This window comes from Lolium rigidum, chromosome 7, assembly GCF_022539505.1.
Source record: "Lolium rigidum isolate FL_2022 chromosome 7, APGP_CSIRO_Lrig_0.1, whole genome shotgun sequence".
In the NCBI taxonomy this organism is placed as follows: Eukaryota; Viridiplantae; Streptophyta; class Magnoliopsida; order Poales; family Poaceae; genus Lolium; species Lolium rigidum.
Genome location: NC_061514.1, coordinates 346,305,233 through 346,323,864, shown reverse-complemented (window position 1 = coordinate 346,323,864; position 18,632 = coordinate 346,305,233). Strand labels below are relative to the sequence as shown.

General features: G+C 43.8%; 1 protein-coding gene across 1 annotated transcript; it reads right to left on the bottom strand.

The window, feature by feature from the left end:
* Window positions 1-11,122: 11,122 nt before the first annotated feature.
* On the bottom strand, window positions 11,123-14,861 carry LOC124673579 (cysteine-rich receptor-like protein kinase 6). Its single transcript, XM_047209628.1, has 7 exons — window positions 14,033-14,861; window positions 12,633-12,758; window positions 12,388-12,518; window positions 12,098-12,308; window positions 11,736-11,979; window positions 11,515-11,662; window positions 11,123-11,365 (listed from the first exon to the last, which is right to left on the bottom strand). Exons 1-7 carry the CDS (start codon window positions 14,859-14,861, stop codon window positions 11,123-11,125), a joined length of 1,932 nt encoding a protein of 643 aa, XP_047065584.1.
* Window positions 14,862-18,632: the final 3,771 nt, after the last annotated feature.

Genomic DNA, 18,632 nt, shown 5'->3' with positions numbered 1-18,632 from the left:
ACTAATAGGTTTAAACTACATGCAAAAACTTATGATCTACTTGAGAGCTCAAAACAATTGCCAAGTATCAAATTATCCAAGACATATGAGGCATTTTCTTTTCCCAACCAAATAAAGATAAATATTGTAGCTTCCAACTTTTATTCATTGAACATTAAAAGTAAAACGAAGAACAAGTGTTCATATGAAAAAGCGGAGCGTGTCTCTCTCCCAAACATGGATTGCTAGGATCCGAATTTATTCAAACATAAACAAAACGAAAAATAAACACACAGACGCTCCAAGTAAAGCACATATGATGTGACTGAATAAAAATATAGTTTCAGGGGAGGAACCTGATAAGTTGATGAAGAAGGGGATGCCTTGGGCATCCCCAAGCTTAGACAGCTTGAGTCTTCTTGAAATATGCAGGGATGAACCACGGGAGCATCCCCAAGCTTAGACTTTTCACTCTTCTTGATCATATATCATCCTCCTCTCTTGACCCTTGAAAACTTCCTTCACAACAAACTTCTCATAAACTTCATTAGAGGGGTTAGTACTCAAAAAATTTGAATCCACCTTGGTCCTGTAGTGGCACATTGCAAGAACTCAATAAAACATTAGCTACAGCTCTCCACGTCTAGAAAGCCTCACATAAAGTCCACAAGAGACAATGCAAAAACAGAGACAGAATCTGCCAAAACAGAACAGCCAGTAAACACGAATTTTTACGGGGTACTTCCGTTGCTCAAATCAGAAAACTCAAAACTAATGAAAGTTGCGTACATATCTGAGGATCACGCACGTAAATTGGCAGATTTTTCTGAGTTTCCTACAGAGAAATTTGCCCAGATTCGTGACAGATAGAAATCTGTTTCTGCGCAGGAATCCAAATCTAGTATCAACCTTCGATTAGAGGCTTCACTTGGCACAACAAAACACAAAACTAAGATAAGTAGAGGTTGCTACAGTAGTAAACAATTTCCAAGACACAAATATAAAACAAAGTACTGTAGCAAAATAACACATGGGTTATCTCCCAAGAAGTTCTTTTCTTTATAGCCATTAAGATGGGCTCAGCGAGTTTTAAATGATGCACTCGCAAGAAATAGTATTTGAAGCAAAAGAGAGCATCAAGAAGCAAATCCAAAACACATTTAAGTCTAACATGCTTCCTATGCAAAGGAATCTTGTAAATAAACAAGTTCATGAAAAGCAAAGTAACAAGCATAAGAAGATAAAACAGGTGTAGCTTCAAAATTTTAAGCACATAGAGAGGTGTTTTAGTACCATGCAAATTTCTACAACCATATTTTCCTCTCTCATAATAATTTTCAGTAGCTTCATGAACAAACTCAACAATATAACTATCACATGCAGCATACTTTTCATGATTTCCAAACACATAATTTTTATCAATCTCAAGAATAGTGGGATTAAAACTTTCAAACTTACTTTTATTAATAATATAACAAGGTAGTTGATCAATCTCAAGAGATATGGGACACATAGATAATGTCAAGAACTCTCCAATCCCATTTTCATTAGTAGTACAATTAATATTATCAAGTAACATAGGACCATCATCTAGAGCTTTATCATAAACATTTGCCAAGCAAAATTCTTTAGTACCATGCATTTCGACATCAGGCACAAACAAAGCATTATCATAAGATTTATCAAAGTAGCATGGATTATCATATATAACAATAGCATAATTATTCTCACAAGTTTTACTCATAGGGAATATTTCAAGAGAATCCACAGGAACATAACATTCAACCTCTTTCGGTAAGCATGGAGGACAATCAAATAGTGTAAGAGATGAAGAGTTACTCTCATTAGAAGGTTGGCATGGGTAGCTAATCCATTCTTCCTCCTTTTGTTCGTCGCTCTCTTCTTCTTTTTCATCCAATGAGCTTTCAGGTTCATCAATTTCCTCCTCTTTTTCATCCAATGAGCTTTCAGGTTCATCAATTTCTTCTTCCACCGGTTCCTGCAAATTGTGAGTGCATTCTTGTGCATTAATGTGTCTCTCTTTATAATCAAGGATATAAGGATTCCTACTGTAGCATTCTATGCATGAATTAAGGATAGTAGAGACATAATCTTTAAGGTCTTTACAAATAGCACAAGTTTCATAATTCTCAACCATGAAGGATTCTATCTCGGAGGCTCCCATAAATAAGACAAATTGTTCTACCTCTTCGAACCCATAATGAATATAGCAATTCCGATTATAGTTCTTAATTAAAAATTCCTCACTAAAGCCACATTGAAATTTAAGATGTTTAGTATCATGTTGAGAGCAACAGTTTATATTATGGCGTTCAAGCAAGATTTCAGCAATTGTATTTAATTTCTCTATCATAGCACTCATTATTTTACCAGTTCTTGATTCTCTATAATTATTATAACATTCTATAAGCTCCAAGTAGGTTGTTGGTTCTCCCATAACAGCAGTTTTTAATTTTGTGGTTTTTCAAATTTTTATGGATTTTCGGGTATATAGGGAAAATAAAACAAGACAAAAGTAAACTAAGCAAAGTAAAACTAGACAGAAATAAACTAAGCACAAGTAAAACTAGACAGAAGTAAACTAACAAGACAAAATAAAATAAAAGCAGAGAGAGAGGTAGAGTGTACTCCCCAGGTGAACTTATGAGTAGAGCTATGCCTCCCCGGCAACGGCGCCAGAAAATAGTCTTGATGACCCACAAGTATAGGGGATCGCAACAGTCTTCGAGGGAAGTAAAACCCAAATTTATTGATTCGACACAAGGGGAGGTAAAGAATACTTATAAGCCTTAACAACTGAGTTGTCAATTCAGCTGCACCTGAAAAAACACTAGTAACAGGGGTGATGTGAAAGTAGCAGTAATATGAGAGCAGTAGTAACAGTAACACAACAGCAGTAATAGCAATATGAGAGCAATGGTACTAGAAGATAGTTGATACTACTTCCAATGACATGTAGAACGAGTATATGATGATGCGAGATGGACCGGGGTTCCCAGCTGTCTACACTAGTGGCAACTCTCCAATAACAAGTGACAAGTGTTGGGTGAACAAATTACAGTTGGGCAATTGATAGGATTGATAAGGCATTAAGAAAGAACATCAATTCATTAATCATGTAGGCATGTTTTCCATATTTAGTCGTACGTGCTCGCAATGAGAAACTTGCACAACATCTATTGTCCTACCAGCCGGTGTCAGCCGGGCCTCAAGGGAATCTACTGGATATTAAGGTACTCCTTTTAATAGAGCACCGGAGCAAAGCATTAACACTCCGTGAAAACATGTGTCCCTCACATCACCGCTATCCCCTCTGGTTGTCCCGATTTCTGTCACTTCGGGGCCTTTGGTTCCGGACAGTGACATGTGCATACAACTTGTAGATACAATCTAAGCAATAATTATAGAGCTCAAATCTAAGATCATGCCACTCGGGCCCTAGTGACAAGCATTAAGCATAACAAGATTGCAGCAACAATAACTTCACAAACTTTATAGATAGACTAATCATAATGTATCATCCATCGGATCCCAACAAACACAACACCGATTACATCAGATGAATCTCAATCATGTAAGGCAGCTCATGAGATCATTGTATTGAAGTACATGGGGGAGAGAATACCAACTAGCTACAGCTAGAACCCGTAGTCCATGGGGGAACTACTCACGGAGCATGATGGAGGCGATGGCGTTGATGGAGATGGCTTCCGGGGGCACTTCCCCGTCCCGGCAGGGTGCCGGGACAGAGTTCTGTCCCCCGAATTGGAGTTTCGCGACGGTGGCGGTGCCCCTGGAGTCTTTCTGGAGTTTCGTCAAGTGGTACGGTGTTTTTAGGTCGAAAGGGATTTTATAGGCGAAGAGGCGGCGCAGGGGGCACACGGGGCTCCACACCACAGGCCGGCGCGGGCCCGGGCCAGGCCGCGCCGCCCTATGGTGTGGTGGCCCTCCGGCCCCTCTCCGACTCTTCTTCGGTGTTCGGAGCCTTCCGGGAAAAATAGGAGGTTTGGTCTTCGTTTCGTCGAATTCCGAGAATATTGCCCGAACAGCCTTTCGGGAACCAAAAACGAGCAGAAAACGAGAACTGCACCTGTGGCATCTTGTTAATAGGTTAGTTCCGGAAAACGGATAAAAACATCATAAAGTGCAAGCAAAACATGTAAGTATTGTCATAAAACAAGCATGGAACGACAGAAATTATGGATACGTCGGGGACGTATCATCCCTCAAGCCGGAGTTAACAAGCGCCACAACATTTGGCATTCATATTTAAGTAACCTTAGAGCATAATAGATCTTTGCAAAATAAACCGAGTACTAACATAGCATACACACTGTCACCATTAAACTATGAAGGGGGAATAGATCACATCAATACTATCATAGCGATAATCAACTCCATAACCTACAAGAGATTATGATCATAGCCTACGACAAGAACTACACGATGCACACACTGTCACCATTACACCATGCAGGAGGAATAGACTACTTTAATAACATCACATGAGTAGCACATAGACTAGTAGCGATACAAAGCACATTGCAATCATAAAGGGATATAAATAAGCACTTCACTATGCCATTCATAACGGTGAATAAGTATTCTCATGAAATATAGCCTAAGAGACCCACACGGTGCACACACTCGTCACCTTTACACGCGTGGGACAAGGAGTCTCCGGAGATCACATAAGTAAAACCCACTTGACTAGCATAATGACATCTAGATTACAAGCATCATCATATGAATCTCAATCATGTAAGGCAGCTCATGAGATTATTGTATTGAAGTACATAGGAGAGAGATGAACCACATAGCTACCGGTACAGCCCCGAGCCTTGATGGAGAACTACTCCCTCCTCATGGGAGCAGCAGCGGTGATGAAGATGGCGGTGGTGTCGATGGATGAGCCTTCCGGGGGCACTTCCCCGTCCCGACGGCGTGCCGGAACAGAGACTCCTGTCCCCCAGATCTTGGCTTCGCGATGGCGGCGGCTCTGGAAGGTTTCTCGTACCGTGGCTTATTCGTCTCGGGGTTTTAGGTCAGGGAGCTTATATAAGCGAAAGGGGAGCCTCGGAGGGGCCCTGGTGGGGCCAGACAACAGGGGGGCACCCCCCCTGGGCCACGCCGCCACCATGTGTGGTGGCCCTGTGGCCCCCCACTGCTGACTCTCGGGTGCTCTGGAAGCTTCCGGTGAAAATAGGGTTCTGGGCGTTGATTTCGTCCGATTTCGAGAATATTTCCTTACTAGGATTTCTGAAACCAAAAACAGCAGAAAACAGGAACTGGCACTTCGGCATCTCGTCAATAGGTTCGTTCCGGAAAACGCATCAAAACGATATAAAGTGTGAACAAAACATGTAGGTATTGTCATAAAACAAGCATGGAACATCGGAAATTATAGATACGTTGGAGACGTATCACCTGCTCCCCTCCGCGCGCGGGACCTCGCCCCTAGCCTATTCAACGAAATGCCGGAGCGGCGTTTGACACCCTGCTCGTCAACCGCGAGGCGCCGCTGCTGCGCTCGTTCGACATCGATGTCGACCTGGTGGTTCCTCGGTCTCCCTTAGCGTTCCCCTCGCCAAACCTCACGACACTGCACCTCGACACCGTCCACCTCGTCGACGGCCTCCTTGACTTCTCCTGCTGCCCGGCGCTGCTGCGTCTCGCCCTCATACGCAGCTATCTCGAGGGCGAGGCCCTCGTCTTGCCGTCTTTGGCGCATCTGGCTGGTGTGAGTTCCAAGTGTACTAGGTTGCATATACGCCACAAAACTGCAATAGTTCATGGTGTGCTCTGATCTTTACTATTGGCGTGCGTTCAGGTGCATGTAAACATATGCATGTAAATCACTCTCTTCTCTTGTTCCCCAATGTGATGTGCAAATTAATTGGACTCTTAGTACATGTTTCTGATTATCAAATTATCATTCATTCAACTTGGCTGATTGAGTCAATTTTTGGATAATTAGTGATCATAACAAATCCTGTAATTACCATCCATTAAGAATGTCCTGTTTAGTTTAGTTTAGTTTAGTTTCACACGGAGATCCCCTAGCCGTGGCCGAGTCCGTAGCACCGAGTCTGTGGCGGTGCCGCCGTGACATAGAGAGAAGAGCGAGAGGAGGAGCGCCGAGTGTTAGGGTTAGGGTCGAGAAAAAGAGAGAAGAGCGAGAGGAGGAGGGGAACGCCGAGCCCGTGGCCGTGACCGAGTCTATGTTATATAATCATGACGATATAACATAGACTTGTGGCGGTGCCGCCGAGTCCGTGGCGGTGCCGCCGAGTGTGTGGCGGTGCCGCCAAGTCTGTGCCGGTGGCGGAGGAGGAGGGTGAACGCCGAGTCCATGGCCGTGGTGGTGCCGCCGCGACATAGAGAGAAGAGCAAGAGGAGGAGCGCCGAGTGTTAGGGTTAGGGTCGAGAAGAAGAGAGAAGAGCGAGAGGAGGAGGGGGAACGCCGAGTCTGTGGCCGTGACCGAGTCTACGTTATATGATCATGAAGATATAACATAGACTCGTGGCGGTGCCGCCGAGTCCGTGGCGGTGCCGCCGAGTGTGTGGCGGTGCCGCCGAGTTCGTGGCGGTGGCGGAGGAGGAGGGGGAACGCCGAGTCCGTGGCCGTGGTGGTGCCGCCGCGACATATAGTTAGTGTTAGGGTTAGGGTTTTTTGCTTTCTTCATTTCAATTGTTATCCATGATGAATGAAATAATTGCTTTAATAATTGCTTTCTTAATTTTGTAGTGACATTGAGGTATGGCGGACGGCACCTTCGTCCGAGATGAGGATCAAGAAGAAGCGGTGCAGAAATCGATATATGAGAGTGCCCGTGGGCCGGAACCCGATGGAGATGAAAATGAGTTCGCACAATTTTTGAACGATTTTGGCAAGGGACATGAGTATGAAGAAATTAGAAGAGACAACGAAGTGTCCATAACAAACTCCGGCGAGGTGTATATTTATGTATCAAGTCTATGTTCATCACTAGATGCATTCATTTATTTGTATTGCACTTATTAACGAATCATTTTTCTTTTAGCCTTCTGGATCATCGAGCAAATCTGTTAAAACAAAACGTGGCCCGACGCGAATTCTAAAGGGCGAGGGTAGGTTAGCCCTCACAGCATTTAAGGATAATGGTGAACCGGTGCATCCCAAAGAGCACTGCCGCAAATTTACAAATCAAGCTGGAGTTCTTGTTAGGGACCATGTACCGATCAACATTCAAGAGTGGCATAAGCCGAAGAAAGGGGAGACTAAAGCTAGTTATGTCAACGACGCGCTGAAAAGTTTCTTTGGTTAACTCTACTGACACGCTTCAGCCTACCGGAAGACATGATGGAAGGCCACAAGAATAAAGTCAAGGAATGGACTCTCAAGAAGATGGCCATACAATTCCAGACCTGGAAGAAAAATTTATGGGAGAAATATAAGAATGAAGATTCAGTATTCGATGATAATCTAGTGAAGATAAAGGATCACTGGCCCCGCGTTTAAGAGGTATAAGCAATCGTCTACTTTTGTGTCCCGATCGGTCACAAATAAGATAAATGCTTCAAAGAAGACACTTTGGCATCATTTGGGGTCAGGTGGCTACAAGACTGCCATTCCGAAGTGGACAGCGTATGAAAATGAACTGATGGATGCAGGAATCACTCCACAGACATGGGACTGGCACGAACGGTCCAAGTTCTGGTTGTTCGCGCATGGGGCAGGTTTGGACCCAAAGACAGGGCAGATCGTTGCGCAGGGAAAATGGAAGGAAAAAATTGAGGCAATCGTACCGAAGCTTGTAGCTGCAATTGAACAGGTTTGAAAGGGAGAGTACATTCCCGATAGAGAGAATGACGAGCTGACACTCGCTCTGGGGAATCCTGAACACGTTGGACGGGTACGAGCTCGCACAGGTCTCACCATGAAGGAAGCGTTCCCGGAGTCCGCTGACACTTATAGAAGCCATTCGCGAAAGAAGAAGAAGGAGTCAGACAGGTTGACAGAATTGTTAACTAGGGTGAAGGCGCTTGAGAAAAATCAGAGGCCACCTGATCAGCCGTTGTTCCTATAGGATCCTCAAGCCGATGCCGCCCCATCTCAGCGAAGAAGCAGTGTGGGTTCCACGCATCTTGACGGATGTGGAGGAAGCTACCCCGTGGATTATGTCACGGAGAAGACAGATTGCAAGCTCTATATGTTATTCAGGAACACGTCCGTTAAGGTGACGGTCGGTTATGTTTACCCAAGTGAAGATGGAGCAATGCACCATCATATGCCCATTCCACCTGGCTGTGTTCGTGTCGGGGTGGATGAAGTTGTTCCGGCTTTTGAAACAGTGGATCTTGATTTTCCTTGAGGTGACGATGAGAAGACACTTGCCGATGTCAAGCACGGTTTCCCCCTATGGCCCAAGAAATACATCGTCCTTCTGCAAAGGCCACCGACTCCTCGTAGCAGTCCACATGAGCATCAAAGGCCTTCGACTCCTCCTCCTAGCAGTCCACATGAGCACAAAGTCCACACCTACCTGAGAGGGACCCCAGCGTGAGTCCACCACCTCGAGATCCTCCGCGTAAGACAACGCCCGTTAAGCGGAACGGTACGCCGCCTAGGAAGAGATCTAGAACGGAGAAACCACTGCCGCCTATTGAGAAGTTACCTTGGGAAAAAACTCCCGAGGAAAACCAGGAAGCCATTGAGTCCTAGCTGAGGGCTTTTTTTTATAAGAAAGCGCCAGAGATACCTTTTGAGAAGACACTAGATCCAGTGAAAGTTTATCGTACCATCGAGAATCTATATGATCCTGTACCATCGCCGCCATCTGAATATAGGCGTTCTATTGAAAGGTCATATGACGATATGATGGAGGCGAAAAACCCCACTCAATCGGGTGTCACGGCATCGAAAAGGAAACAACAAGTCTACCAGCTCGGAGAACAACCCGTTCAATCGGTCCCCCCTCTCAAGGTGTTTGACGAGAAGGCCGTTCAAAGTTCTCGACAAAACATAACCGATTACCCCATGGCTAAGGTAGTATATAAATATGTTCAAGGGAAAGATTTGGTCGAGAATCTCAGGAAGCTACCAACAAGTATGCATAACTTGCATACGTGGTACGGTATTGCCACGAAGGGAGGGATCGAGACTATCATGGTGCGAGTTAAGGAAGAGCACTACTTCCAAGAATACTCTGTGAGCGTTGACTTCTGTGAGCTTTTCCAGTTATACAATCTTCGGGCCCTTGACAAATCTATCATCAGTTGCTATTGTCTGTAAGTGATTTATTTATATAATTTGAGAAGTCTTTAGCTCAGCTCCTTCATTATCAGCAAATTATAATCTTTTATGCGCTATATTATGCAGATCGAAGATACTCGAATGCAAAAGGGATGAAATCACGGACATTGGGTTCATTGACCCGGACACAATGGATGTCAGGACCATAGAAGAACCCCTCTATAACAGGGATACACCGGAGACTTTGCTAAGGTTTTTGAAGCGACAACGTGAAAAAAAGACAATACTTTGGCCTTACAACTTCCAGTGAGTGATACTCTGTTATAACACATTCTATTTTGCTCACCATATGTTAAAATATTAACTGATGACTTATATATATATGACACTACATATTTAAACGTGCGCATGTTTCACTTTATTCTTATCGTCATTAAAATGTACGAAGGAGAAGTTGAAGTCTTTGACTCACTAACCAAAGAGCCTATACTATACAAGTCTTGTTTTCTTATGCTCAAAAGGTAATTTAAATTCTTATCGGTTTTTTTTTGTTAATTTCCTGATATCAACTGATTGATAACTCTTTTATGCATTTTCTTTTGTCGGGCAGCGTATGAGAAACTTTTATCAAGGAAGATGAGTCCTTTCAATGGGCACCGAAGCTGACATGGCGTGCGAACAAAGTAAGTAGTACTACCTAGGTCCACACACCTTTATCATACTTGATTATTGTTTGATTGAATTATATTCTTGTACAAAAATGCACGAAACAACTACCGGGGACTGATCTATGTGGATACTACGTTTGCGAGTACATCCATAGAATTGTCAGCGAGAGAACGAATAATGAAAGAAATAAAGAGGTACGAAAACAATATTCACAAATTTATTTTGTTACCATAAGTTGTGCTGAGTTTCAGTAATAATTGTTTGATTTGCGATTTGATATATATATATATATATATTTATACACACACATTGCCCATTTATTCATTTGTATCTTATTCTTTTACAGTTGAGAAGAAAGCGGAAGAAGATCTCAATCGAGGAGCGCTTCAAAGCAATTGGCGAGGAATTGGCGGGATTTTTCCATCGGGAAGTCATACCACCATTCGGAGAGTACCACTATGCATAAAGATCTATATGTAACATATAGTTTGACTCGGAGTGTACCACTATGGTACATGTAATAGATAGTATGCCTCGGAGAGTACCACTATGCATGAAGATCAATCTTCATGCATGTACTACTTAATTTGCGATCTTATGCAATTACATGTGTGTTATATTATACGCACCAACTTGATATGCATCACCTTCATCTTCATGTACTACCTAAACCCAAACGCGTTTCTGGTGCATCGACGTGATATGAAAACGCTCCGATACCCCTAAACCCCTCCAAAACCCAAAACCCTGAATTCTCTGCCGAGGCAGAGATTCATGCATATTTCCTGCCGCGGCAGCCAACCTTTGGTACCGGTTCGTATTACAAACTGGTACCAAAGTTTCCTCGCCATGCGCTCTCCTGGGCGCTCACGTGGAGTTCCCTTTAATACCGGTTCGTAAGGAACCGGTACGAAAGGGGGGGGGGCCTTTTGTACCGGATTTTTTATACCGGTTGCGAAACCGGTGCAAATGGCCCTCTGGAACCGGTATTGATGAGCATTTTTCTACTAGTGCATGTGGTACAGTGCGTAGTTCAACAAAGCCATGTGAAAGGATATGAAGATGACAAACCATATTTTTAGATAATTTCTACAATACAAAAATAAGATAACTTGATGTTACACTCGTTCCTCCTCTTATTGCAAAATGAACGGCTCCTGTCCCTCTTATTGCATATACAGTACAATATGTTAGGATGGATACGATCAATGCATAAGATTAGTCGACGCCTGCATCATTTCTCCTCGAGCCGAAGGATGGCTTGGACGGTGAAGGGAGATTCATAGTCTCGCTGCCGAGCATCATAACCACCGCAGACATCGTTGGACGGTCCGCTGGGTTCCCCTGCGTGCAGAGAAGCCCTATATTGACGCATTTGAGCACCTCTTCCACCGAGGAGCCGTCGTTCATGCATGGGTCTACCACCTCTAGCACTGTCCCACTCGTCCAATGCTCCCAGACCTGTATGTATACATAGATAGTTTAGTATCATATTGCTCTTGATGTGCAAATACTGTTACCAAGGCCGCTTGCATCAGTCACTTCACATACATAGAGCATTATATTTGGTCATATTTTGCAAGATATACAACAATTGAATACATACGTACCATGGTTAAGAGATCTTCAGATTGCCCAGATCTGTCATCCTCATTCTTCCTCCCTGTCACGATCTCTAGGACGATAACCCCGAAACTGAACGCATCCGATTTCACAGAGTAGTTCCCACGCATCTTGTACTCTGGCGCCATATATCCACTGAAACATCAAAGCAGCTAATTAATTATGGTCGTGGTTAGCTGCTATGAAAACTTAGAGGCTTTGCACTGACAATGTTCCAATGACACGGTTGGTGATGCCTTGTGTTTGGTCTCGTTGGAAGATCTTGGCGAGGCCGAAGTCCGAGATCTTGGGGCTTGTGTTCATGTCAAGCAGGATGTTGCTCGCTTTCAGATCACGATGGATTACTTTCAGCTGAGATTCTTCATGGAGGTACTGCAGGCCTCGAGCAATTCCATCTATGATCTTGTACCGCTTTGCCCAGTCGAGCTGCTCACGCTTCACATCGTCTTCCGCTGTTTTTGAGTCAAAATATGCAGTACAGATCGAGATCATCATATCACATATACTTGGCTTAAGTTTCAGAGGAATTAAATGAAGACAGAATTGAGTTGAACTACAAGTATGGTGTACCGAAGATGATGAGGTCGAGACTCCGGTTAGGAACGAACTCATACACAATCAGTCTCTCCTGCTGCTCCAGGCAGACACCAATGAGCCTGACAAGGTTCTTGTGATGGAGCTTTGCAACCAAAGCCAGCTCATTCTTCAACTCCTCTAATGCTTGTGTTGAGCTTTTCCACATCCTCTTGACTGCTATTTCCTCGCCATCGTGGAGCGTTCCCTTTGAATAGAACCAGTACATATATAAGCTCCAAATTTTCAACGCAAATCTGCTTATTCATCGGTTCCTCGACCTGTACCTTGTACACAACACCAAATCCTCCTTCCCCGAGCTTGTTGCTCTCCGCAAAATCGCAAGTCGCAGCTTGCAGTGTTGAAATGTCAATCATCATCGTGTCTACACTCTCAATATCTTCGGAATAGCTGGGATCTGTTTGAATATCAATAAGACACAATTTGATAGTAAGCGGAAGTGTATCTAATAGTATGGACTTTTTTTGGCAAAATTTTTCACTTATTGAACTTGGGAATTTGCAGGACATACGTTGTTGCTTTTCTTCTGTCAGTGCCTCACGGCTCTTCCAGAAAAAGAAGCAGCCGGCAACGCTTATGGCTGCCACCACAGGCAACATAATCATAGGAACCATGGTAGGAACTCTGAACTTTCTTCCTGTGAATTATTCAATAATGCAACAAAAACAAAATGTCTTGTTAGAGTGTCATATTAGTGGCACAACCTTCAACCGAACAAAACAATGATCATGTACTCTAGGGTAAAACGAGTTAGAAAATATGGTTTTTTGATCAACTATAAATGGGTGGCATGTATAATAAATTAAACGAATATCGTTTGCAAAATAGACATGTTAGTTGTCGGTTCCTAATTTGGTAAAACTTCAATTTTTAACTATAACGACCTTGTGCACTCTCTCTTGTAAAATAAAGGAAAGTAAAACCGTTGAGGTGCAGTTTGCCATGTGTAACAAAAGTGCCGATGTCTAGATTTTCAAATAATTACTTTAGTTTTATTAGAATCTTAGAATTTTTGTAAGGAAAACCATTGCAGCAATCAACCAACATATCTAAAATTCTAGAGGATTAGAACCCACAAAATAGCTTTTGTAGATCTTTTGCTTTAATAATCGCTTGAACAGTAGGACTGTATAAATTGCATCCACGCAATATTCACGACACAGAAATACAAAATTAGTTCTTGGAAAAAATCTTTTATTTTAAAAAATCCCGACAAAACCTGCAATACCTCTATATTTAGAAAAATATTATACCTTGAAAACCCTTATATTTTGATACAGAGAGAGTGTATAAAAGTCCATAATAGATACAACCATTATTTTATTTCATAATCAGTACAATATTATTTAGTTATTAAATTATAAATAAAAATATACAGATAAATTAAAATATATATTAGGAGGATAGTAAATAATAGTGCCTTATCATCTAACTCTACCATTTGAATTAAGATCTGACCATCTAACCAATTCAAGTGATGTGGATCTACGGGGTGTCTAGTACGGAGTCTCCAATTATTAATAATGCGATATTGTTTTGCAACAAAAAAAGACTGGGCTGTGTAAAAAATAAATAAAGAAAAAAACAATACAAGAAGCAAGTTATTGTGAGGAGTGATGAATATGTAAAGCGACAATTTATGGTACACTGTAATACAGATTTTAGGGTGTAGTATTATGTAATATCTATTTCTAGCGTGACCTAGATCTTAGTTTCCAGAGAGGTCGCACGCACGTCCGTCCGGTGTCGATCTAGCGAGTCTCGCCATCGCCTTGGTTTACAATATATCGTTCCATGCATGTTGTAAAACAATGGGGATTCAAATTATAAATTTTAAGGAATGAAAGGTACTCAAATTCTAGTAGTATATAAGTGTTGAAATGTGAAGATACACTAGCTTGGACGACTCACCTTGTCCAACCGCTGCTAGAGACGACACCACGACCGGCGCCGGCCCTGTAGCTGATGATGCCGACGGCAGCCGCACCGTCGCCGAGCCATTGAAGAAGGGTTGGGTTTCATACCTGATGCTACACCTGATCCCGAGAACCCTTGCTCCGATGGCGTCCGTGAAGAAGGTAGGTAACTCCCTCATGGCCCGGAGGAGGCAGCTCCAGCAGCGGTCCGGCGACAAGTCCGGCGTGCACTGGGCCCAGCTGTAGACCTCTGGCAGCTCCTTGTCGAAGTCGGCCTGCCCGGACGCGTAGAGGCGCGTGGAGTTGAAGGCGGCGCTTCTGGCAGTGGCGTTCATGAGCGCCGCCACGACACGCTGGAACCGCGCCGGCTCAGCGGTGGCGTTAAAACTGTAGCGGACGCGGTAATATGGGCTGTAAAGGGTGTCGTCGGCGGAGCGGAAGTGGACGTTCGAGTAGGTAAGCAAGCAGGAGTCGTAGTAGATGGTGGCCACCTTGTAGTCGCAGGAAGTGATGAGGAACTGGAATGCCTGGTCGATGCAGCTGGAGCAGTAGGAGGAGGTGGCGTCGCCACGGCAGAGCGCGAGAGCCCATAGCTGGTCCGGGGCGATGCCGACCTGCGCGGTGGCGAAGAATCCCGGGGAGGTGGAGGCGTTCTTGGCCATGGTGGTGGCCAGGAGGCTGAGGCTCGCCTTGTAAGAGCTGTCCGCTAGGAAGGTGTCATTTTCGCAGATCATCCACGGGTATACTCCCACGGCGCCGTTTGGCGATGCGAGCAGCGTCACGGCGACGACCGCCACCGCGGACAGGAAGAGACGGCGAGCCATGGTGTGGTAGATGGTGCGGCGTGGTAGGTAAGGTTTTGGAGCTTGAATTTGTAGCTTTTATTTGTCATCCTTTGCTAGCTAGCTTCTAGAGTCTAGAACTCTAGATACGGCAACGATCGATCCCCATTGAAATCGAAAATGTAAGCCCGTGGCGCACTGCACTACTATGATAGGTGCATGCATCCACGCCATGACGCCGACTTGCACCGTACTGGTGGTCTTTGCCCGTGGTAGTGCCGTCCCCGTGGTCGGGTGACCCGAACATCCACTTCTCCCGGTGACGATGACTTCCATGTGACTTCTCCTGGCCTTATTTTTCCCGGTGACGACGACATTCATGAAACAAATACTCCCTCCTTTTTTATTTACAGGGCGCGGCTTGAAAAACTCTGGGACCAAGGTATATGCCTATTGGATGATTTGCGATCGCGTGGGAGAGGAAAATCTGATCGGTAATTAAGGAGAGATGCCTAACGAACAGCAAGAAAAACGCCTAGTAACCCCCACGCCGAATCAATAAGCAGTTATCGCATGCAGAGGTGGAAACGAGCGCATGCATTGGTGGAGACCAAATTTTCGCCTCCAAAATAGCGAGTTTCTTTCTCCCCCGCGCAGTTTCCTTCTTGCTCGTGCGATGAACGAATTGGTGACCAAAATTTTGCCTCCAATCCTCCCGCCGATGATCCCCGCTCCCAAATCGATATTCAGGCTGAAATTAGACGCGCCAATTCTTCTCTTTTTATACCTATGGGGATCGGCACTCGAACAGACGACACCCAACCTCTCTCCTCCTTCTCGTTCCAATGGCGCATCCACATCAAGGCGAAGAAGATCGCCGGCCTCCTCCTCTTGGCCTGCGTGGTCTTTCACGGGTGTCCTTCCAACCCAGATCGCCGGCGCCAGGAGGACTTCCACCTCTAGGTCTTACAGGACGCGGACCGGTGCCCTCCTTCTCCATTCGTACGGCTGCCTTCGAGCGGGTGGCAGCGGGTCCATCAACCATCCCACGGCGACGCGTCAGACTATCCCGGCCATCTCGCCCTCCGGCACCTAATGAGGCCGGTTCGTCTAACTGGGCCACCTTCATCGGCGGCGGGAGTGGCAGTGGCAGCAGCGCATGATCTTCTTTCGTGGGTTTCAGTCTGGCTAATGGCAGCGGCGGGATCTCCTTTGGCGGTGGCGGCGGGATATCGTTTGGCGGCGGCGGCAGCGAGTCTCTGGGATTCACGTTCAGTACCGGCGCCGGTGGCAATCAGCGAGAAGGATCCTCCCATGGTGGAAGCACAGAAGGTATACCCTAAACATCTAGTCTCGTAGATCATGCAATTTTCGTCTGTCACTTCGAATCATTATTCAACCCTAGTTGTAGATCATCTTGTGAAGTAGATCACCAAGATTTTGCTGCTGTTTCGGACTGATCATCTCGTGAAGTAGATCACCAAGTTTCTGTTCTAGTTTTGCTTTGGTTCTTTGTCCATGCCGATCTGATATCGTTTTGAACTTCTTTGTCTAAGCTAATGAACTTCTTTGTGTAAGCTAATGAACTTCTTTGTGTAACATCTTTTTATTTCTGTAGTTGTAAGATGTTTATTACTTGATCATGAAGCATTTTTTTGCTTTGCTTGTGACATGCATCAGAAACACCTTTTTATTTCTGTAGTTTTAAGATGTTCTCTTAGTTTATCATCAACAATTGTTTGCTCCTCTTTCTAATCATGTACTCGTATTGTAAGGAGCTGCATTCGGTCTTGGTGGACACAATGGGCAGAACATGATGAACGGGGAGAACACCACAGGTTCGGCCTTGTGAACATACAAAGTAATTTTTAGGTTCATTATCAACTAAAATCTCATGGTTAATATGCTTCATTTATCTGTTATTACAAGGTATTGGTGGAAATGAGGGTACATTTGGCTATAGAGGGGAGGGATACAACCCAAATTTTGCCCATGCCGATGAATACCCTCCAAGTCAAGAGCATGTTACACACCCAAAAAGAACCAATCGATTTGAGTAAGCAATTTTCGATCATATAGATGACTGTTTCTTATTTAATTTTGATCATATATATGACTGTATTTCTTCTCTAACTATTTGTCCAATGCATTCAGATGTTATGTCACAGAAGGAGACCAGACATCAGTACAGTACAAATGACAAGAGACATATATATGCTGAGATCGTAGCCCGTAATGGCACTGGTAATAGGTTGAAGCATGGGGTGTCCAAAGCCGTTGCAATAGCTTGTGAGTGTCCTAGGAGAATAGTGCAAAGGGTATGGCAGGAAGCTAAAAATGGTGGCGGCATTACAGGGGTAAAAAATAATAGGAAGCTCAAATCAGGAAGGAAGAAGATAATTTTGGACTTAGATGCATTGGAGGCCATCCCACCTAGAGAGAGAACAACATTAGAACAAGTTGCTGGACATCTAAACCTCTCTACAACCACTGTTTGGCGCAGGTGAGAATAATACTTTTGAGTTGATGTAAATTTTGTTGATGTCAACATTCTTTTATTTATATGGACATGTCAATGATAGGTTGAGGACGAAGGAAATTCGACGAATAACAAGTGAGTTGAAGCCCGCCTTGACTGATGCGAACAAAAGAGCTCGTTTGGAGTATGCGCTTATGCATCTTGAGCGATGTAGCATAACAGCTCTAGGTGGTATTAATCCCACATTTAGGGCTGATATGGACGTCGTTCATATTGATGAAAAATGGTTCTACCGTACGCGCAAGACACAGAACATGTACTTGAAATCATTTTACATATGTTGGAAAAATTAAATCATTAGCATCTTTCATGAAGTAATTCTTAATTCCGTGGATTGATCTATCTTGCATTCCCGCATATGGTGTGTGGGCATGACGCAAGATCAAACCTGCCAGGGTTGGAGACTCTTGATTCGCCGACATGCCCAAAGATGACGTGCAAATATGGCGGCGGCTAAGCATGCTTGTGTCGGAATCATGCACGAGAATAGAATACAACAGCTGCTTACTGCAGGGGGTGGAATCCGGCGGCAGCTGTGTACATGGTAGGTAAATTTGTTTTGAGCCGTTTTTTATTTAAATAAATCCAGGCACAAGCAGGTTCCAGTATTCTCCATATGCTTAAGGATCACGTACAAGACTTCCTACCGGAAGTTATTGTAATTATCTTTTACGACATGCAGTTTAAAAATTGAAAGTATAAGTGAGAGTAATATTTTCTTGGAACTTCACCGCTCCGATAGAAGTCCTGCGAAACAAACTTTTGATTCTGTTTATTGAGTTTTTTTCTACTCGTAGTACACTTCTCATCCAGTTTCCGATCTTTCCCCCTTTTTTTACACGAGCTGTTTCTCACGTCCATGTCCATGTCTATGTCCGACGTAACCATAATTTTAATTCTCACCTGTCTAAATAATGATTAACGGTGTGTATCGTAACAATATATTATAGATCTAACGGGCTAAGAAATTCTGCTGATGTTGATTAATGTGATGTCTCTGTTTTAGATCTGTATTAAAAATAAGTTTGCAATTTATTATTTTCTACATGTAGATTAATAACTCAGCATTTGTAGTCTAGTACTGTACGATTTTTTACCTGACAAATATCCCTAAATATTGTAAGGAATTGGACACGGCAAATAACCATATTAGTGTCGTATTGTGCATGACCTCTTCTTTTTTTCTTTTGAGATATTGTGCACAGCGCTCCTTTATTTTTTACGTTTCCACCAACCACACGTTGTTTAGATATGTACGGTGCGGTACATGTGAA